Below are 23,738 nucleotides of genomic sequence, written 5' to 3'. Positions count from 1 at the left end.
ATGCAAATGCTGAATTTTATGAGGTTGGATGATACTCTGTATGTTTACAGTGAGGGGTCCCAAGTGCCAAGGCCTGTGAATGATCTTACTGTGTTTCACTTCACACAGTGGCTGCACAGGATAAGAAATTATAAGCTGTCACACACAGGACTGCAGATATTTTGTGGCTTCATTTTTGTAAAGTGGGACAAAGTAGGGATACGTCATCCATTTATATTTATAGTCATTGGTGTAAACAACTAACTAATATTACACAGTTTCAATTGAAACGTTTCACCCTGGCTCTGAAGCTAAACTGTTGGGATTTGGCGTCCCGGGTGTTAGTGGGTATTCACATCCATATTTGAACAGTGTGGGATTCATGGACCCTTTTGTCTGCCCATCACAGCAATATTTCAAACCCAGTGCCCTTGAGTACTTAGCCAAAAAAAAAACGGAATACCTACAGACATGTTTGATCATAAATCAATACATTCATGTGTTACTTACATTAATGATGACAGCCACTTTTGCTACTCCTCGTAGTATGTTGTACCATATACCTGTAGATATAACAGTATGCATCAATTACTGAATATCAGAAACAAGTCTGGTTTCTTTTCGTACAGTGAAAAGAAGATATGTCTTCACAGCTTGTTGGTCTTAAGGAGCAACTTTATAGGACAACAGCAATGAGATTTCACCAAGATCTCCCTGAATCCCACACTATCGAGTATGTCAGTGCATTTCATGCCTTTAATTAGCTGCAGTATGATGAATGTAACTCACCAATGTCTTTGGCTCTTGCTGCCACAGGTCTTCGCAACTCGGCCACAAATTTCTTAGCATCAAGCCGTATTTCAATGATGTTGTTGAGCAGAGCAAAGAGTGGAGCCAGTGGGAAGGATGCCACAAACAACGTAACAAAACCAAACTGGATGACTGGACACAGAGAAGGACAGATGAAAATATTAAGTTATCGACACCAACTGTTAGCTTCATATTGGCTGCTAACTAGTGAGGTGCATTTGATTTATACTTGATGCAGGCGATAACAGGAATCCCACAACAGATACTGAAAGGTTCTCTAAAGGTGGAATAATCTATTGATACTATGCATTTCTTATCATATTCAGTGTATATATCCTCAGGGTTTGTATGTGTGCTGGAAATGTAAATAGAAAATAAACAAGGTGGCTCGGACTGAACCAAAAAACACTATTTCACCCATGGAATGTGTGTGTGTGTGTGTGTGTGGTACTGTGTGGTACTGACTCATTTCCATATATTCAGGTGTTAACCCAGCAAATGGTTCCAGAAAGTGGTCCGTTTCATATCTCATTAGCTTCTTCTGTCTCTCTTCTTCTTGAAAAGTACCTTGCTTTGACCGAACGTAGCGAATCAGCTTCTTCAGCTTGCTGAGGAACACACAACACACACACACACGGGAAAACACAAGGATGCACACATTTCTCTCTTCCTTGTCGTGGTATTCTAATGCTGGACAGGAAAACATAAAGTGGCTTCAGTAGGTATTCAGACACTTTTTCCTCAAATGTATTGTTTTACAGATTTAAATTTGACAGTTTGGTTGAACCATTGATGTTAGAGACTTGTATTGAAGTGACTCCAGTGTTGTCTTGGCAGTTAGCCTCGGGTCAAGTAAATGGACTCTATTTATTAGGGATGGGACAATACCACTTTTTGTGTCCAATCCAATAGTGATCCTGCAACCTTCAGTATCTGCCGATACCGATCAGACACTAGTCCAATATCTTTTCCCCAGTCGTAAAATAAAATATTAATAATGCATTGTTCAGGATGCATTTTGCGGAATGTAAGCATCTAAAACATACATAGCCAGCAACATGACTGGGTTATGGAATACTGCTGTTTTATTTCTCACAGAATTTTTTGCAGAATTCTTTACGGTTAGCACCATTCAAACAAGCAAAAACAAATTGAACTGTAAACTGTTAATTGAAAAATAATAAATTAACATAGAATTGATGCCGGAATGTATAGGATCAGATTTTACTTCTTATTTTATATATATATATATGTATATATATATACATATATATACATATATATATATATATATCTGGCATGTATTTTGGAACGTCATGGGGATGGAGGTTGTAGAGCAATTTAAGGTGCAGGTGTATGTTTTCTATTATTTCACAGCATCTTTTACTCTACTCAAATTGCTAAATGGGGAAAAATATGCATATTATTTACTTAATTTATATAAATACATTTTATTTTTCTTTATTATTATTCATTGCTTTACCTGTGGCTGAATAACAAAAGGGATACTGTCATAAAGAGCATCGTGTAAATCTAGGCCATGTCTTGGTTGCAAGTTGCGTCACATAAAATTGTCTGAAATTTGCACAGAATTTATGAAGAAAGTTGCTCTGTTTCAGGACTGTGATGAATATGAAACATTTTAGTGCTTAAGCCTTTGTTCGTTAAAAATGTAGCAGTGATTTTCACATTAATGCTTCATGATTTTTAAGTCATGCGTACTTACGGTACTCCAATCTCAAAGAGGTTGTTCTGAATTAGCTGCTTTCCCAACATGGTGATACTCAGCTGGATGCACAGCTCCATCAGACAGCCTCCATGAGTACACTGTAAAACAGTCCAAGTTGTGTTATAGTGTGTCCTACAGGGAGCATAGTACTTGAGACGACAAAGTACTATGCTCCCTGCTATTCTGTGGATGCATATCCTGCATAATACACATAGTGCATGCATAGTGTGTGTTGTAGCAAAAGACCCTAATGCTGCTGCACCAGCTAAGTGTTATTTAGTTTCACACAAGCCAGTTACAATCTTAATAGCCAATCGTACTTCGGTGCAAATCAATACACTACTTAAAAATGTTTCAAAAACAAAGATACTGTGTTCTCAATCAGGACTTGATTTTTGTGTGGTTGTTTATTTGTTTGTTTATTTCAAATGCAACGATACAAACAAATATGGTTCACATAGGAAGAACTTCAGTTATTCACAATCTAGCAGCTGGAGCTCTGGCTGACTGTGTATGCATTCCCATGCAAGTGTTATTCAAATTTATTAAAAACTCCAGACATGTTTAGGCTTATATGGAAATCCATAAAGGAATTTTCTTATTGTTCACCTCTCTCATTCCTGCCCACCATCTTCTTTACAAGTATAAATAAACATGATTTGTGTTGACTGCAGTGGCACCCAGAATCCATATGGAAAATCATTATAAACTTTGTAGCTGACATATCACAGTCTGATTTTCTATGTAGAAAATGTACAATTATATTTCAACAAGTATGAGGAAAACAAGCAACTCTCTTGTTGCTTGTTTTCCTCATACATATATTAATTAAACAATAGAATAGTGTAAAAATACCCTTTCCCACATATCTGAATATAGACTAAAAAAAAAAAATGTTTCTCATTGATTGAATCGAACAGTACCCTGACATAACAAACCCCTTCATACAATAAAGGTAGAGATACGGGCTACAGTGACTACTGCTGGCCATTTATCTTAATGACTTGTCAGAAAGTCTTCCAACTCATATGATGAACTCATATGTGGTAAAAAAAAAAAGACCAAAATCGACCTAAAATAGCGGCCCACCACAACTTTTTCCCTCAGAAGATCTTGGGGTTCAAACACATGGTTAATGAGCTTGTAAAGGTAAGGGTGATGGTTAGGGTGACGACATGGCAGAAAATCAGCACAATTACTTTACAGAATATAAGGAAATCCATTTAAATATACAAACTTGATGGACTTACCAGGCCCACCGCTTACCGCTAGTGGCCATGTACATGACTACCACTAGAGGTCTACTGTTTTTATAACGACCACATACGTCGTAATACGCTGTTTCAAAAATGACATAGCTTGTCGTATGAGTTGGAGGACAGGCTGAAATTGATGTGTCTCAGTGCACGATTATTTTTTAGGAAAAATGCATAATTTCTTTAGCAGTTTATATTCATGAAATATTTCTAAGATTGTTCCAGAATAACAATATAAACAATGTAAAATACCTTGTTGCCACAAACCTATTCCCCAAAGTAAGATTGAGCATTGTAAATGTCAATAAAGTGGACGACAAGGATGTTTAGCTCAATTCCCATTGTGTGGTTGAAAAGGATTTTGTTTGCAGATAATTTGTAGAAGTATAAACTTTACCTCTTCCATTCTGTAGGACTCAAACACATACAGGTAGCTGCCTGGTCTGCCTACCAGTCTAGAGTGGAAAACGAATGAAAGGCTTTGAAGTGGATATCAAGTTATGAAATATTTTTGCATATATTTAAACTATATGAGCGGTTAAACATATTCAAATGAGATATATTATGTTACTTACCTTCCCCTGAAGAAAGCGATGTAGATGATGGGGGTGAAGGCATTGAAAAACTTGAGGATGAAGGTCTTGAAGATGAGTCGTTCCTCAAAACTTTTGTCTGTTTTAGGAACCTCTAAAAGTGAACAGTGAATTTATTTTTCCGATTATTTTAACTTTCAATAAAAAATAGTTACCTCTGAACTAAGGCCCTCTGCCATCAAGCCCAACAAATCACACACTTCTCTCAAAGATAAGAACAAGTGAGACGAGATGTTTGCAAGTTATTCAGCTGTGATTGGACTGTCTACGGAAGCCATTAGAAGGTAGTGAGAATTTAATTTTTGGCTAGGATCATTTGTTTATTTGTTTTTGGAATACTCGGGACTCCTATTAAGAGTCTGAAGTGCACCACTATCTAAGTCTGAATGGTACAAAAAGCATTCATGTCTTTTTCCAGGTTTTATTCTCTGTTATTTTTTATCAGTGAAGGTTTTCTGCCAAAGATGATAAAATAATGTTGTAATAACCGAGACAATAAACACACTATCTGAAACAAACTAATAACAAGAAATTTGAGTTTCCATTCAGGAACTCATTGGATATGGGCCATAAGTCAACATTTGTCCTTTGTGCAGCTCCATAAAGTAACCTTCCTAACAAAATCAACATAAACCAAATTTCATGTACTGTATGCCCCTTTTTGCTGTTGCCTCAGATTTGGACAAAAATGCAGACGGTTGTTTCATTCAGGGACTGTTGGGCCATGTCGATGTTATAGGTACAGTATGCACTCCATTCTCGTGATATGACAAATGACCTGTTTTCCCAGTTAATTGTCAGAGCCGCTTAACTTACCTAACACAGTGAGCCATCGTGCCACAGCGCCGTACACCTCGTCCAGTATGAGGATGACCACCAGGTTGATGATGGCTGCTGTGGTTTTAACTGTCAATTGGACATGGTTCCGTGTGATGGGATTGGAGCTCATATGGAGAGCGGCTTTGGTGGAGATCCGGTAGAGGATCACACCGAACACAATGGCAAATGTAACACCAATCTGACAGTGAAAAGGTTTGCATCATTATAAAGTGAATGTGGGACTGAGGGAAAAGGAAAAGTGATTCATCAGTGAGGTACAATATTTTTTCACCATTAACAGCATCATGACAATGTTAGTCATGTAGGCAGGAAGGCGGTCTTGAAAGGTGAGCTTTTCCACCTAAAACAGACATACAAACATGTTCACAACAATTGCAGCATACAGATTTATTGAAGTGTTTGTGTGTGTGTTTGTGTGTGTGAATTATGTTATTTCAAGGGTACTTCTAAGGAGAAAACACACCTGTGTTTTAAAGGGAATGGGAGATGGTACTATGATTGGATTATTGCAGGTCACGCCCAAAACACACCCATTAATTAATTAATGGACTAAGTACAACCCCTTTGAATCATGAGCCTGCTGCAGTGATGTTTTTTCATAATGTGGATCTGTGTCTGTCATGTTCCATTAGATCTTGAATGGAAATCACAGATACATGGAAAAATGCAAACCACTGCTAGAGGTTAAGTTGTATTTGTACAATTTATCAATCCCTTTATCATCAATACCAGCTCAGCTTTTAAATGGCAATGAGGGGCTGGACCCTGTTGCAGCTATTCACACTACTGTATATGTAAATTGCAAATTAAAATTGGTCAGATGTATACAACCAAGTAACCAAACATGTAAGACTGAAGAACACGCAAAAATAATGTATCTGATGTAATATAAATGACCAAACACAACGTGATGGATGCAAATATGTGGAGCCTAACATGTAATTACCTTGTGCTGTGATTTCTGATCTTTGCACATGGACTTCTGCATCACCCTGAACTCATATTCAGCCCTGGGGTGGTCCTGTGGTGGTGACACAGACAGAAACGACAGGTGAAAGTGAAACATATAGAAAAGCTGTTGAACTGAAGTGGGATTAGCAGATGGCTAAGCGTACAAGGGCTGCCCCCTGAAAGTCGTCTGAGCATTAGTCGATGAGAAGAATCTTACAACCAGGTACTGATTGGTCGGTTGGTGGAAGTAAAAAAAACTAATAAATGGCAAGTTTTCATCAGGATACTTTCATGTATAACCTCTACAAACAAGTGTGTTTATAATATTGTAATGCCTTTCAGGGGGACTGGAGGCTAATTTTGAGGAATGTGTTGTGCCTCAGAACTGTGGTCTTGTGTCATCTGTAGGTCCTACTGGCATTGTGGACAGTTTATTTTTCTTTCTTTTTAACTGCCTTGACTTACTTGGACTGGAAATTCCAATCTTTAGTCTGATGAGTTTGACATTCCACATCAACAAATTGAGATTACATAAGAGATTTAAATTAGTAAGCAATGTTCATATTGTAAACAGCAGACCTAAGATCTGCTGTCCAAGGGCCTCATTGAGAAGCACAAAATGTGCATTGAGTTCCAAATGTGTCCTCCATGCTACCAGTTCTCCTTCTGTTCGCCAGCTGTGATGACTCGTGGCTGTCCCAGTATCAGCCTATCAGGGACAGATCCAGTGACTCTGTCTCTGTCCTGCAAGTGGCTTGCTGTGCTGTGATGACATCACATCCAATGCACTTCACTTCAGCTGAAGTCAGCCTGCAAAAAGTCCAAAGCCCGTCCTCTTTGATTGATTGAAAGTGGCAGCAAACTGTCATCTCCATTTTTGTGGATGTAATCTTAGCTTTAATTAAGCAATGAGCCACACCCCAAATTCTCTAATTGTAACTCTCGGATCAGCAATACCAATTCTGACGAATGAGCAACACATTTGGATACAACTAGTCTAGACTAAAAATTAGTCGCTGAAACAATATGAGCCATAATCTATACTTAAGCCTTAGATCAATAACATAACCATTTTGTTCAACAAGAGTATTTTTGTCATAATTATTAAATAGAAAATGACTTGTCCTTTTTTAATGGCACTTAGTACTGTATATAATAGGGAAAAATGTAATGTAAAAGCATACACAATCATTATACAAGTAAAGATATCTGGGTCATCACCATCACCAAATTCTCTAAGGACATTTTTCTTTCTGTGGGTTAGGGAACGGTTATTAGTAGTGTTGGGAAAGTTACCTAAAATTAGTTATTAGTCACTAGTTATTAGTAATTAGATACTTTACCAATTATTAGTTTGTTGGTTTCAAATGTCGCCTCCACACACTGCTAAAAACCCTCCTACCCCTGAAGAGTGGCAGCTGTTTTCTCCCACAGCTCCAACAGTCTAGTACAGTTATACTCACCACCCGAACCACTGCAAGTTTTTTATCAAACAGATTTTATAATAAACATCAAGGTGATTGACTGTAATACAGTGAAGGGAAGATTCAGCTGGAGTTAAAGTGAACAGAGGAAAAGCTTGAGGTGAAAGCTGGTTGATAGAAGCTGCAGTCTGTGGAACCTGGGATTTTTCACTAATGAATTATGTAGTGAAAATGTGTTAACACTAGTTAATGGATCAATCAAAGTTTTGGATAAACATTGACATGTTTGCACAATTTCTGACTTTTTGACTTTTTCAGAAAGTGTTGCTTCATCATTCTCCAATACATTTTTGACACTGCAATTTGTGTTGTTGTACTGGACAGAAATGTACAATATATTTGTACATTGCATACGTTTGATCATCTATGGATGAATTATAGATTTTGTTGATTTTTGTAGTGAAAGCAGTTAATACTAACCCTGCAGCATAAACATAAAAGACATGCCTTTATTTCTATGTTAATGCCCTGTCAATTTTTTATGTCATAAACTTAAAAAAATGGAGAGATGTGCACAATACTAAGTCAGTACTAAGTAACCCCCCTTTGGCTGTGATGAAGTCGCAGGTAAGGTTTCCTTCACATTTAGACCTTGTTTGTTCACCACCACTCCTGAACATGCTACACCTTCCTGCAGCTCCTCTTTAATAACATGGGGAATTGTCTTTGCCTTTCAGCTCAGCAGACCTCTTGTCTCTAGCCCTTTAACTGTCATGTCTTAATGACACGAACAGTGCTGGAGTCACTTTGACATATTTTTTATTGGCCTGCTTCGTTGCATCAGTTAACCTTTATTTTCAGACCATCAGCCAGTTGCTTGGAGGAGGTAATGATTGTTGAATTTCACCACATAGAGTAAATTTATCAACTCTACAAAATGTGGCCAGCTGACAGTTTGTAATGACGGTTCTTGAACTGCCTTAAAGCTCCTAACAGGCGATTTAAGCCTAATGAGTTAATAAAGTTCGAATTGTTTCAGAGGGGGTTATAATTAAATCTTTTCACTTCATAAATCAACAGAATGTGTCAGAATATATACAAGGGTATTATTATATTATACCATTCTCCTTATTTTGTGTCTCTTGTAAAGGCATGTGGTTTGCTTGCGTCTGTCCCAGGCTCCAGTCAGTGTGGCTGTGTGAGAGAGAGAAGCAGCAGCGATCATGTGAGCAAAGTGACTCTGATATGAAGCACACATGAAACTCCTCATTCCAAAGTATAACCTTTCGCAGCTGAGGTGTGATAGAGTGTTTCACAGTAAAACACAACAGTGTTGTGGGAGAATTTGCACTTATGTGTGTACACATCATTTTTACATGTAACCCCCCATACATTGGGATGCTTTTTCAATGTAAAAAAGCACCAAATATAATGTTTAAATCCAACAGTAGTTTAGTTTTCCTTATAACATCTTACCTTATAAGGTAGTGTACACATGGTTTTCTAGTGTGATGTACAATGGTTCAGATGAGAAAATAAGGTGAGAGACAGAATCTAATTAGAAAACAATAAAGGTTTGTTAATTTTCCAGTTCATGATCAATCTTTCTGATTCCTGATTGTTACGTGTCACAGCACAGGTTGTGATCAGAGCAAATCATTTACTGTCAGGTCTACAGGATTTAATCACCACTGAGTCTGACTGTATCCACCATCTAGCTACTCACACAGAGCTCCAGACTAACCTTTTACATTGGTTGCACCGTTGCGCATCACTTTTTCATTTGGGTGAACCAACACATAATTTAGGTACACCCAAAAAATTTCTCTACGCCTTTTGGCTCCGCAATAATACACCTTTAATACCTTTTTCTTGACAGTTCCCATATAAATTTGTAAATTTATAGACACATTTTGTAAATGACTGTAAAGGAATAAAGGTGCTTTTTCAAGAGGATGATTTGGGATCAAAATTTTGTAAATGGTAGCTTATCTTTTGCGATGTTATAAGCAGTGTTAAATTTTATTAACATTTCTGACTCGAAGCAGTGAGGAGAATAATGGACAAATGTTTTGTTTTCCGGACTGTACACACAGTACATAGTTGAACATTGTTGAACACTGAACAGGTCTATTTTGAACTATTAACTAATATAAAGTACATGATGTTGTGTGTTGAGGGATGGGACTAACATAAAGCCCATTAAATAAATAAAATAATCCAACTCAATATGTACAGACAGACTGACCTGGTTCATAGTGAAAAACCTACAACTCTTTACAACAGTAGAGTCAAGGGCTTTAGGTATCACAGTGAGTTGACTTTCAGTTTCACAAATTTTTGTGTCGCTGCCTTTATTTGCAAAACATTAGTTACACTAATAGCAACGAGTAACGATTTTTTGATCGGTTCACTCACTGCGCCATCGCCAAATGGAGCAGGTTTGCGTGTGACAGATGGTGGGAGCTGGCGCCAGTGCTGCCACCGCTCAGACGCTGCTAACGTGGCAGTGGTGCTAATGCTCTGACGCTGCTAACTCTTTCAGCACCGATAACATCTGAGCTTATCGGTTCTACGGTCTTTCATAATATTGCCACAAAAAAAAGGGATGTAGTTCCCTGGTAAACGAAACACTATTTTTCCAATCTTTTTTCTCGTAAATTTGCGATTTTAATCTCAGAGAATATCCAAGTTTTTTCTCGTAGATTTGTGACTGTAATTTCATAGATTTGTGAGTTTTTTCTCATAGATTTGCAACTTTATCAAGTAAATTTACCATTTTAATCTCATAGAATATCCGAGTTTGTATTCTCGTAAATTAACGATTTTAATGTAAGAGACTCAGTTTTTTTGTGGAATCCTGCTGAAAATTAAATAAACCAACAGAAAGGGGCAAAAACATAACCTCTTTGGCGGAGGTTATAAAGGCATTACCCACAACACAGGTGCGCTCAGCTAGCTTTCAACCAGAACTCTGCTCCTGGTGTGGTTACGTATGGAACAATGCACACTGAGCTCCATGGGTTTCAATTTTAACCAGCTAGCTCATTTGGTAGTGCCGGCTCCCCATGTTCTCAGGCTTAAGTCCTCCTGCAGCGGCCACAAGTTCAGTTCCGTCCCCGCCCCTTTATTGCGTGTCTTCCCCACTCGCTCTCCCTTTCACACTAACAGCTATCCTGTCACCTGTTTTTTTATCTAAGTATCCAATTACATTTGGGTCCTTGAAATTTGGACACTATGTATTAAAAGGGAAATATCTCCAACACAGTTCTCTGACTGATGTAAAACTACTCATATCAAAGCTGAGACTCTGCACTTTAATGTAGTGTCCATTATTGTATCTCAAACTGAATGGGCTGAACCTCAGAGCCTGAACAACATAAAATGTACAACTGTCCAAATATTTATGGACTGTACCAGACATTTTTACCTTGTGCATACGCATAGCTCTAATGTTGAATCTGCACTAAGGTGTATGCATGGAAGAAAACCCGATCGACTATTACTGTTTATAACAAATTACCTTATGAGGTCAACTTTGTGTGCTCTGTGTTGAATTTTTTTCTCTTTGTGCACTGTCCTTAAGAAGAAGTGGAATAAATTAAGAGATATAAATGTGTTGTTGTTTTTTAAGTGCAGTGGTGATATAAATCACAGTTTTGTGAAGCTGATGATAAAGATTTGATGAAGTCTGGCACAAAAATATTCTTATTCTGTTCTGTTTACCTCCAGTATTCCTACACTGAGCTTTGAATCACAATCACTTTTGCACTTGTTTTCCAGATTTGATATTGGGCGTCATATTTTTGTTTAGAAGTAAAAATTTTGTTCACTTATTGATCTGTTTTTTTAATGTCAGATGACATTCTGATAGTGTAAAACCTCAGCTACAGTGTGTTGTACACTGCATTTGCAAAGACCATTTATAGTAATGTATGTATTTTGTGTGAGTTGTTATGAGAGGTTGGCAGCAGCAGCAGCAGAAATTCAACAAAGAGTTAAGAAAGAAGTTTATCTAGAAATAGGAATTCATCCAAACCTTGAGAGCTTCCTGTAAGAAATCATCCAGAGAGACAGAAACAAAGGAGGGTGGGGTAGGGGATGTCTTTGTTAGTAAAACAACAAATCAGATTACAACATTGTTTTCACAGCATTTTATTAGTATTGAGGAAGAATTGATCCCTCTGGTGATGGAGTCTGGAGATGCCAGGCTACAACAGGATTGGAATGACACAGCACTGTTATGCCACTGGTAATCTCACTGAATTTCCAATTGAACATCCAAATAAAGTAGGTGTGTCTCTTGCTCTCTAAGATGTTGTTGTTTCTTTATCCCCAGACCTCACCAAGTGTATGAAATATATGACCTCATCCACAATATGATAATGTGAGCTTAAATTTAAAAAAATGACCATTCAAACATTAGTAACACTGCAAAGCATCAAAATTGCAACACAAATAATGATAACAGAGACAGCACAAAAAAGACATTAATGGGTTAAAAAGGATATGTTGGGTGAGATGAAAGAAAAATAAATAAAATAAAATGTAAACATCTAACAACAAAGGAATGAAACAATGACAACTACCACTACATTTTATCAAGAGTTCTTTTTTGTTGGGACCCATGTTGTATACCAACATACACAAGTTTTTATTGTGTTTTGCTGTATGTTCTATATGGAGGACCCCATCTATTTAATGGATTAATACATTATTGTAAAATAAAAATATGCATTAATACATTTATTTACAAAAGTATCTATCAAACTATAAATCAATCAACTATGTTGCAAAGTAATTTATTATTTGACATTTCAATGGGGAATTAAAAGAGGAATGATTAAAAATAATTTACTAATGAAATCCATAAATAAATAGTTGAAATTAATTAGGCATTTACAAGTACAGAGAATTATCCCATTGAATCTATTGCTGCCTTTGTCTTCTTTAAGCTATATGGTGACTTATTTTCTTTGAAGGAGCCAATCCCAGCTGACATTGGGCGAGAGGTGGGGTACACCCTGGACAGGTCGCCAGCCTACCGCAGGGCTTCATACAGAGACAGATGTGTAAATGTTGTGTTTACTTGTTTCTGCTGCCCCCAAATTGCAACACTGTGTAACACTTGGTTATGGCCACAAGTGTTTCCTCAAATTCAAATTGTAAGATTATAATACGGAGAGTTGTCATATTCCCTCAAAATATTTTTGGCCAATGTATTTATTCATTATTATTATGAATCTATTGTTTCCAGATTCTATAATTCTGGTTGCATTAGCCTTTATCGATGCAAGGGTTTTCAGAATGTCACCAAGCAAGAATATTTGGAAGGTTGATATAATTGTAGCATGTTTTTATTTGCATGCAGTGCAGTGAGACTTGACTTTTAGCTCCCTTGCTAGAGTGCCCATCCCCCAAGCTTCAGGAGTTCGAAGCCAACCGTGATACATGATAGTGTATGATGGGCCGTTAGGGACATTATCCAGAATTACCTCACACACAAAACTGAAACACTCTCATGCACACAACTGAAACGCTGTCACGCACACAACTGAAACACCTTCCTGTTCAACTGAAATGCCTTCCTGTTCAACTGAAACGCCTTCCTGTTCAACTGAAATGCTCTCACACACACAACTGAAGCACTCTCACACAAACACACACACAACTGAAATGCTCTCTCACATACACAAATGAAACACTCTCACATACACAACTGAAATACTCACATACACAACTGAAACATTCTCACACACACAAATGAAACAGTCTCACATAAACAACTTCAACTACTGAATTCAGCTAGAAGGTCCTGGCACACATGCCAGACTTTTATTTTTGGATTTTTTATCTGCATTTAACACTATCCAGCCACATGTTTTAGTGAGGAATTTGCTTGTTGATTTTAATTTTGACATAAGCCTTTCAGGGCTCCAGACAAAAAAATGTCCTATAGTCTGCACAATGTATTCTTTACACAGCATGTGCCATGTCCAATATGCTCCAATGTCGTTACCATAAATACATAAATGTCAAAAAATTGCTCTCACACAGTTCTCAAATACAAAACCTTGTATCAAAGAATGAATTTATAAATTACAATAATGACATGAAAACAAATAAATGATAAACAAACTTAATATTGCATATCTTCTGTGATAAATGAGGAGGATTTGGTTCACTTTAAAATTATAAAAGAGCTAAAAGGAACAACTGGAACAAGAAGAACTATAACGGATGGCCAACCAGTCCAGCATAAAGAGCCAAAAAAATCCCACACCATTGCAAAGAGCCTCATGCAACTTTCAAAAAGAATCTTTGTAGGGTTCAGTGTTTCCTACAGGATTTTGAGAGACTATTGTGGTTGGACATCAGACCCTGTAGAGGGATCCGGGTTCAATCTCCCCCAGAAGAAAATTTTGTACAGTCCAAAGTTAAATCTTTGATAGCAATTTAGGAGGCTAGATCATACATTTTCACTATTGTAAACAGCTGTGTGCTGTAGTAAGGAATTTAATCAGAAATCCAGCCCACAAAGCAGGGCTCCAGATGGCGACCAAAACAGTCCCCAATGGGACAAACTTTTTGATTATACTACCTGTTTTTTTCTGCTAGTCGCCAGTGGCGACCATCCACAGACAAATATACAATACATACAAATAAATAATTAAAATAGAATCGGCCACATGTTTCATTTGTGTTACCGGCTAAACTATCATCTCCTCGCACCTGCATCTACCTGCCCTTCGTGAACGGGTTTGGTTTTGGTTTCACATACATTACCGTTGGTCTGTAACGTTACCAGCATTAAATCAGGAAAATAGCGGGAGTGCTGGTGTCAGAAGAGGAGAAGGAAGCGGTTAGGAAACTGCAGCAAATATTAAAAAAACTAAATAAGGCAAAGACACTGCCACATAAAGTTTAACTTCACCGGTATAAAAACTCCAGATCATCCAGCAATACAGACAGCGGCGGCTCTACGTTGGCTTCTCCGCTGCCGTGTTTGTCTCCTGTCGCTATTGCGCATTCCTGGGAGGACGGTTTAAAATCCTCTTTCATTTTAAACTTTGAAGTGGTATCATGTGTTTTATTTAGGCTATTTCGATGTAATTTTGTTTGACAGAGTTTTAATTTATAAGTTAAATGTAGCTAACCACATAGTTGGATAACGTTGGCCATAAAAAGAAATGCGTAAACGAAAATCATTAGATTACAATAATTTAGCAGACGCTTTTGTCCAGAGCGACTTGCACTAAGTGCATTCAACCATGAAGATATTACCCAAAAGTGCAAGAATCCATATAGAGGACATAGACATTTGTCAAATAGGCAGAAACAGCTTCAAGTGCTCAATTTAGGGTTGTTGTTTTTTTACATACATGTGTTTATGGTAACAAGATTGAAGCATAATGGCCATGGCACATACTGTGCAAAGAATACATTGTGCACACTATGGATGCAGGGCAGACAAAGGCAGACAGTACAAAGGATTGTAAGGGAGACATTAGACATTGTACTCTGACATCAATTTAATGTGGTTCCTAGATATTTTTTTTGTGTGGAGCCCTGCAAGGCTTATGTCAAGATTAAAATCAACAAGCAATTTATTTGCTAAAAACATGTGGCTGGATAGTGTTTCAATGCAGATGAAAAATCCAAAATTAAAAGTCTGGCATTGTGCCAGGACCTTCTTTACAGGAAAGTCACATTCACCCATTCACACAGCGCTGCTATTTACAGCGCATTTTTCTGTCACATTCATTCACATTCATCGTCAGAGGCAATTTAGGCTTAACTGTCTTGCCCAGGGACACAATGACATGTGGACTGGCGGAAGCTGGGATGGAACTGCCAACCTTCGGGTTGGTGGACGAACGACTCTATCTGCTGAGCCAGAGCTGCCCAGAAATGTATGCATGTATCAGGTGTATGTTAGAGTGTTTCAATTGTGTGTATGAGATCATTTCAGTTGTGTGTGAGAGTGTTTCAGTTGTGTGTGAGAGCATTTCAGTTGAACAGGAAGGCGTTTCATTTGAACAGGAAGGCATTTCAGTTGAACAGGAAGGCGTTTCAGTTGAACAGGAAGTTGGTTCAGTTGTGTGTGTGAGAGCATTTCAGTTGTGTAGGTGAGAGCATTTGTGTGTATGAGAGTGTTTCAATTGTGTGTATGAGAGGTATTTCTGGATAATGTCCCTAACGGCCCCTCATAACCCCACCCCCCACCTCTGCTTTTTTCACAATCATTGTCATTGTCAGTGCTGTCTGTGATTTCAGCTCCACTCACCTCTTCATCTTCAAACCCAGTCAGGTCCCACTCATAGTTCAGTCTCATCTGCCTCCTCTTCCAGTGCTCCATGAACATGGCAGCTTTGAAGCAGAGACAAAGATCAGACAAATACACAGAGGCACTCAGACACTGAAATTCATTTCAGAGAGCATGATTCGACTAGAGATACTGACACCTGGGTCATAGGTGCAATTTATGATGGGTGCTCTAAACATTTGAATCCCCCATGCCCACAAATACGAAAATTGTTACCATATGGATTTGTAAGAAGTAGTCAAATGCATACATTTCAGCATCTTAGGAAATTAACAGCATCATATATAGGCCAAGTGCACAATCCAACTCAAATCTGACACCACAATGCCTGTGGGACACCATGACAGGCCGCATTAATCGGCCAAACAAGTTATAATTGTGTATCTATTTTTATTGTTACACACAGAAAGAAAGCAGTCAGGTCCATGCAGTAAAATACAGTAGATCACCACATAGGTCCACAAAGCCACTTAATTAGGGCCCAAGCAACGACAGTCTGGAGGCTGGCAAAGGCCCTATTGGAATGGTTCCGATTATTATTAGGGCCCGAGCACTGACAGTCTGGAGGCTGGCAAAGGCCCTATTGGAATAGCAATTAATCGCGATTTTTTAAAATTTGCTTAAAGTTTGATTCTTTGCCAGAGGGTGTGGCCGCGACGGCGCATCAAATTTTGATGTTTTGCCATGAATAAGGAAGTTGATCTTGATCAAAGGTACATGGTCCAATCTGAACCACACTTCTCAGGCATGATAAGAGTCTCCCCTCAACACATCTACATGTAAATATTGACCGAACGCCATAGCGCTACCTGATTGGAACAGGAAGTGACATGTTTTATACTTGTACCTCCTCTGCCTTGCAGGTTGACCAGATCCACACCAAACTTGCTCAGACAAGCTACAACATGTTGATGATGTGATGTAGAGAAATATGTGACTTTTTGTCAGACGCCCTCCCCGTGGGGTAGCAGCAAATTTTGATGTGCTGCCATGAAGCATCAGACTGTCATAACTCATCCATATATGTTCATATCTTCACCAAATTTCTCAAAAATGATAACAGTCCCACCCCCCTCAACACATTTACATGTCAATAATAAACCATGGAAATAGCGCCACATACTGGCAAGAGAAAGTTACAAGTTTTGTACTTTTATGTCCTCTGCCTCGCAGGTTCCGCAATCCATTCCTAATTTGGTCAGCTTATTTTTGAGACGTTGATGATGTTTTGTCATGAAACTTTTGAAGATTTAATGAACGCTGTTACCTTGGCGATGCATTGTTTGCCATCAAATACAAATAAGACACTTGGCAGACATGTTGAGTGGCAATTCCTGATGTATTAAATGGCTTTTTAGTCTAATTATGTCAAAATGGTTCCATACAACATTTCAAAGTCAAGGCCCCAAGCTTTAAATATGATGTAGATTGACGAAATTTTGTAGGCACGTTTAGCATGTTAGGACAAAAAAGCCTATGGCAGCCATTACCCCAGACCAACAGGAAGTTGGCCATTTTGAATTTAGTGTGCGAATTTTGTCCAGTTTAAGTCTAATTGAAGGGGTCATACTTTAACAAACCCCTCCTAGGTCGTTAATCAGATCTCCCTCAAACTTGGCTACGAAAAGACCTCACCGATTAAACACTATTCAAGGTTTGAGTCTAAGTCGAAAGGCGCGACTGTGGCGACACGATTCACCATGAAACAGGAAGTTGGTTTTTAACGGGTTAGCCAGACCCATCTCAAACTTGCTCAGAAAAGCTTCAACACTTTAATGTGATGTAGACAAATCTGGGAGTTTTTGTCTGACATCCTCCCCGTGGCAGCGAATTCAAAGTTTCCCGCCATGAATATCAGAATGCTAACTCCACTCCAAGTGGTCATATCTTCACCAACTTTCTCAGGAATGATAACAGTCCCACCCGTCAACACATTTGCATGTCAATAACGTCACCTATTGACAACAGAATGTATTACTTATGTGACAAACATCATTTGATTTATATGTTGCACTGAATGCATTATGTATGCAGGCACGGGATGTGAAACTTGCAACAAATCCCGACTTGCGACACGTACGTGAGGGCCTGCTTTACACTGCTTGCAGTTTGAAAAACTAGTATTACATTTGGATTTGTTTGCACTCACCATTGTCAGAAAGTGGCCAAAATAAATACTAGATTGAACCCCCTTCACGCGACGCTCTGATTGGAGGTTAGGGTTTGGTAACAGGGGACTGACAGCGAAATAAGAAATCACAGACCCTTCAGTTGATCCAATCTTAGCATCAACCGTGAAGTTTCAGTTTACATTTAGCCCATACTGTATGCTGGCACACGTGTGTGCTTGTCAATGTCTTTGGCCGATCGAGCCCCAGAGCACCCATGGAATCGGCGCCTATGACCTGGGTGACCAGGTGCAGGACAGACAGGTGGTAAGGACAACAGGTACAAGACTGGTTGGTTAAAGTGAGGTTGAAAAAAAAGGACAACAAACACTGGATGTTCAGGATCACTCGTATTGAGGGACTGGTATCTTGGTCCTGGGTGAGCCCAATGTTTTCTTTTCTGATTTTTTCTAATTTCAAGGAGGATCCCATTATCATTGATATTGCAAATTACAAATTACAATTACTTACAACGAATAGAAAATAAAATGAATGAGATACAGTGTGCAGGGTTACAGCATATGGTCAATAATTGGTGTAGTATAACTTAGTGTTGCTTCATTCTGCTATTACTTCTTCTCAAAAAGGATTGACTGCATTGGTCAGAAAAGAAATGAGTCGTTTCAATCTGGATCCAAGTGAGTTATTTGTATGCCACTGTATCATACACCAAGAGAGATTGTGTGCACCATCATTGAAGCTCAATGCTGTGATGAAAATTGTTGTTTCTGCCATTTGCTTTAGCAAAGGCAGAGGACTAAATAGCAGCCAGTTTAGGAAGCTACTGGGTGAGCTGGAGTAGCAGAGCTGAATGTCGAGCTCAAAGGTCCTAACCAGCTTCTCAGCTCTCTTTTTTCAAATGTTAAATCATTTGAAGCTAAGCTAAAGCTGTGGCTAGTGCAACTGGAAAGGGGAATCACTGCGCACTTTCCAACTCTGCAAGAACAAAAAACAGCTGTGACACCTGAATATGCTGATGAATGTCCAAAACTCCTTCAGGCCTTTGTAGAGAGAAAAATTCAAATTGGCCACAAAGGTGGCATGATCTTGATGTTATTTCAATTAATTTAAAAAGGCCATAAAAATACATTGTGACCTGTGTGTCTTAAAATTTCAATGAGAGGTTATGTATTAATAATTTAGTATGGCCCCAAAACGGCCCTTGATAGGAAAAAGGTTCCCCACCCTGGCTGTAATAGAACAGTAAAAGAAGTAGATGTTGCAAACTGAAAATGAAACAACAGATTATTTGGCAACATACCCACACGACATGCTGTATGCTTGGCAATGGAGAGATAAAACATGTTGTTGTTATCATAGTACTCTCAATTCAGTTGACATTAGCAATGTGAATGCTGTCCAGAGACAAAGACAGAGAAATGCTCTTCTGATGCACGTAGAGACAGCAAGGGAGGGCATAAGACGACGGGTCTTAACAGGCATCAAAGACAAGATGTTTACAAGATCAGAGATTGAAGTTCTGCTAACAGAGATCCTGAAATGAAGGTCTTTATTTTAGTAGCATCAGCAGTGGAATTAAGTGACAGACTAAAGCAGAGCTGTTAATACTGTACTCACTGAAATAAAGAAGAAATGGTTCGATATGAAAATGACTTAAAAAAACAAACACTCATCACAGCAAGGTGATCGATGGCTGCAAGGAGGTCAAGGTGAAGTCTAGATCACTGATATGCATTAAAAAATACATGACATAACCGGCGATGTTGAACAGACATGTTTTATGCTTTTGCTGATGCTGGATCAGTACACCGTTGTTCATGCAATATTATACAATAAGTAGCATGTTAGAATTATTTGACATGTCTTATCTGTTGTAAAGCAGGTTACCACCAGTTGAATTGAGGCACGTCAACATATTTTTGAGTGAGCTGCCGTGTGTCCACTCACCCCAAAGAGCCATGAATATAGAGAAGAAAACAGTGGCTGGGTTGTCAAACAGGTGGCTCGCCCGAGCTGTTCCACAGGCAGTGCTGAGTTTCCAGTAGCTGCACACTCTATCACACAGAGGACACATGGTGATGTTGTTCTTTGGGTGGCAGATCTCCATGCTGGAAAACAACACACACACACACACACACACACACACTCATTGACATAATGTGTTCCCATGCCCCTTAGCCTAACCTTGACCATCACAATTAAATACCTAACCATACGCCTACACCAGTGCAGTCATTTAAATTAGTATAGTCTTCTGTGTTTGTCATTTTTATGACCTGTGTGGAATGGTGACGTATGCATTTTAAATTTTTGTGGCTGTTTGGACATCTTGAGGGTATTCATTTCAAACTCCTTCATGAATATAGAGAGGTCTGACAAAATAAACTGGTTAATTCTTTTTTAATAGGTGTAATTTGCAGTGCTAATTTGCTCCGTTGTCCTTATTCATCCATAATTGCGTGTGTAAATACCCATGAAGAACAACTGCAGCTTAGTATCAGTGTGAGATGAATGCAGAATTGGGTCTGTGCCTTCCACGTAATGCAAACTCTCAGTTCCATGATTACAATGCTGCACTATTAGCTTCACATTCAAATAATTGACAAAAGATTTGATTTAAAATTTTTTTTAAATAAAATGAAAAATTGGAAATGAAGCACTATACGATGTATGATTCACCAAACATAAAATGCACAGATTTATGAATATGATGTTCTTGGCACACATGCTCATGGATAAAACATCACTTTTGGACTTATGTAAAAGGTTTTCACTGTAAAGGGAAGAGCAGAGGAATTCATCAAATTAATTGAACTGGAATGGACAACACGTGTCATCCAATGTACTGAAAACCTCTCTCTCCTTTCCACCCGCCTCTACTCTTTCCCCCATTTCTCTCTCACCCCAACCAGTCGCTGAGTCCGGTTTTGCTCGAGGTTTCTTCCTGTTAAATTGCAATTGTTAAAAGGGAGTTTTTCTCTCCACGGTCGCAAAGTGCTTGCTCATTGTGGAAACAATTGAACCTCACTATGTAAAGTGCCTTGATATGATGTATGTTGTGATTCAGCACTATACAAATACAATTGAATTGAATTGAACATTGGTAGTTCATGTAAACAGAGCACCACTTTTTATAACATTGAAACAATTCATGTTAGATTGTTTTTGATAACTTGATTCATTTCTATAACTACGTTTGTTGCTAGAAACATTGAGAGGTTTGAACAATTTATGATACCTAAAAGCAGTCATCATTGAGGGCTTATTTACTTTTTATTCATCCATGCTGGAATGTGAATGTCACTCCATGCTATCTTAGAGGGAACTTGCTTAATTTTGTACCAGCCATCAGTTGACCCTTATCATTTCATACAATACAAAAATTTACCTTTTTCTGCAATGCAGATCAACAATATAGATTCAGGACACAAGTACATTGTAGAATTAATTGAAATCCTTTTGGGGAATTTTGGGGGACTGTACAATTTTAAAAGGTTTAGTAAAAGTCTAATTAATCTGTTTTTAGCAATTAAAAAAAAAGAGAAAGGATCTTGCTGTTGACCATTCTATTTCTAATTTCTAATTAACGTTGTTTTGTCTCTTTTTTTAAAATTTCAAAATACTTATTACTCATTTGCCCTCTAGGTTTCGTTTAATTTTAATACAGTGTCAAGCTTGAAAATGGTTAAGCTGAGCTGTTAGATTGTGTTACAAACACATAATGTCATTGATTCTTGAAACATGATTTGTTATTTAACAAATCATGTTTAAAGAATGCTTAATGAATTGATTTGTTTTTGGCGATTCATTTAAACAGAAAAGAAAGGATCCTAATGCTGACCATTTTATTTCTCACATTATCATGGATGTTTTTCTATTTTTGCTCCTTTTTTTGATTCTAAAACACTCATTACCCTAATGCTTTCTGTGGCCCAATAGTTCTATACAGTGATGAGCTCAAAACTTAAAACAAAAGCTGAGCTTATATATTGTTTTACTAAAACATGATAACAGGAAAGCATGTTTTAAGTGGTTTCTTCACAAAGCCTGTTTAATAGCTCCTCTACAGTGTGTGCATGAGTGGTTTAAGTCCCTGTTCCAGTCATTAGGGGCACTGCTGAGTATAGATCTACACTCACAAACTTTCTGGTCCCGTCTACATTTTAGCAATTGTTGAGAACAAAATGACGTTCAATGACGGTCAATGGAAACCAAAATCATCAACCCATTGATGGTAGGATTCAACATCACACCAAAAATCAAAGTAGAAAAATTTGAATCACAGGCATATCCAACTTGAGTGAAATTTATCAAGGCAACTCATAATGTGAGTCAGTAGTGACTATGGCTCCTGCATGCCTGTATGCACTGCCAACAAAGTGTGGGCATGCTCCCGATGAGTCGGCGGATTGTGTCCTGGGGGATTGCCTCCCAGACCTGAATCAGGGCATCAGTGAGCTCCTGGACAGTCCGTGTGAAATTACTGACCTGTGTTCTCTGATGCAGACAGGCGGTCTGCTTTGGCTTACTATGTGGTTGTGTGCTACGGTAATACTCTGATATTAACACTCCGTGTCTGCAGCAAGTGCAAATATGTACCGGCAAGTGTGTCATAATATCCTGTGGATGATGAGAAACAGGTAGAGGAAGGAGAGGAGGCCCTGTAGTTTCTCAACTCTGGTTCTGAGTCTGGTTCTGTCAGAGATTTCTTCCTATTAAAAGGGAGTTTTTTCTCTCCACCGTCGCCAAGTGCTTTGCTCATTGTGGGATTTGTTGGGTTTTCCCTGTAATATTGTAATATTGACCTCACTATGTAAAGTGCCTTGAGACAATGTATGTTGTGATATGGCGCTATACAAATAAAATTGAATTGAATTGAACTCATTAATCAAACTGTTTCCTTCCCCCTCTCTGTTTTCATTTCATTTCATCATTCATGTTGATTTCATTCAACTTTTAGAATATTAAAGTTTACAAAAGTGACTTCTTCTGTCCACTATTGAGTTTTAATATCTAATTTACTTCAAAAAGTAATAATTATATCATCTATCATTACACCAATATTGGATCAGGCCCTATGGTTGTTGTTTTTAAAAAAAAATCTTATAAGGATGTAAAACAATTCTATTGACGTCTTTTCATTTCATATTAGATTTCTTTGCAAATCTTCCGATCACCAGGGTTGGCTTGCAAAATACTACAATAACCAATGAGAAGTGCTGCCCAGTTTTCTGCACATCAAGCAAAGGCAAGACACAATCAGTACAGTGACAATCAATTTGTCCAATCAAAACAACTCAAAGACTTCACTTATTTTCTGTGCCCTTAAAATAAAGTTTGTGTGTGTGTTTGTTTACCTTGGTATGTTATCATCGACTGTTGCGCATCCATACAGAAAGACAATGACCCCCACTAGAGAGGCAGGAATTAGCATCTGGGTATACAGGCCCAGCCAGGCAAAGTACAGACCAATCTTCTCCCCAAAATACTTCCTACACAACACACACACGCGATACAAATTTGTTCAGTTTTTAAGACAGAACTTCCCAGTTGACAAATGAGTTACACTGATGTGCTTGTCCAGTAAAATGATTCAGATTAAAACAGTGTTGCAGTGAAACACTGCAGGGGCTAAGCTGGTGTTGTTCCAGCTCATGTTGATACAAGTAAATAAAATCAAGGAAGTCCAGGTGGAGGAACA

The 23,738-nt window shown here is 38.3% G+C and overlaps 1 protein-coding gene across 4 annotated transcripts in view; it reads right to left on the bottom strand.

Annotated features, from left to right (window-relative positions):
- Window positions 1-23,738, bottom strand: part of LOC118315314 (anoctamin-1-like) — a 77,264-nt gene that overhangs the window by 7,817 nt on the left and 45,709 nt on the right. For 2 of the 4 annotated variants that reach the window (XM_047333236.1, XM_035642522.1), the window contains exons 10-22: window positions 23,395-23,529; window positions 19,985-20,145; window positions 15,870-15,952; window positions 11,622-11,633; window positions 6,154-6,228; window positions 5,479-5,547; window positions 5,184-5,385; window positions 4,350-4,461; window positions 4,172-4,229; window positions 2,516-2,616; window positions 1,255-1,397; window positions 769-921; window positions 490-542 (exon numbers count right to left, since the gene is read on the bottom strand). In XM_047333236.1, coding sequence (XP_047189192.1) covers window positions 490-542; window positions 769-921; window positions 1,255-1,397; window positions 2,516-2,616; window positions 4,172-4,229; window positions 4,350-4,461; window positions 5,184-5,385; window positions 5,479-5,547; window positions 6,154-6,228; window positions 11,622-11,633; window positions 15,870-15,952; window positions 19,985-20,145; window positions 23,395-23,529 — 1,357 coding nt within the window. The remainder of the gene's footprint in view (window positions 1-489; window positions 543-768; window positions 922-1,254; window positions 1,398-2,515; window positions 2,617-4,171; window positions 4,230-4,349; window positions 4,462-5,183; window positions 5,386-5,478; window positions 5,548-6,153; window positions 6,229-11,621; window positions 11,634-15,869; window positions 15,953-19,984; window positions 20,146-23,394; window positions 23,530-23,738) is intronic. The other 2 variants (XM_047333237.1, XM_047333238.1) reach the window with 1 other exon arrangement.

This window comes from Scophthalmus maximus, chromosome 7 (assembly GCF_022379125.1).
Source record: "Scophthalmus maximus strain ysfricsl-2021 chromosome 7, ASM2237912v1, whole genome shotgun sequence".
Classification (NCBI taxonomy): Eukaryota; Metazoa; Chordata; class Actinopteri; order Pleuronectiformes; family Scophthalmidae; genus Scophthalmus; species Scophthalmus maximus.
This window is presented reverse-complemented; position numbering and strand designations above follow the sequence as displayed.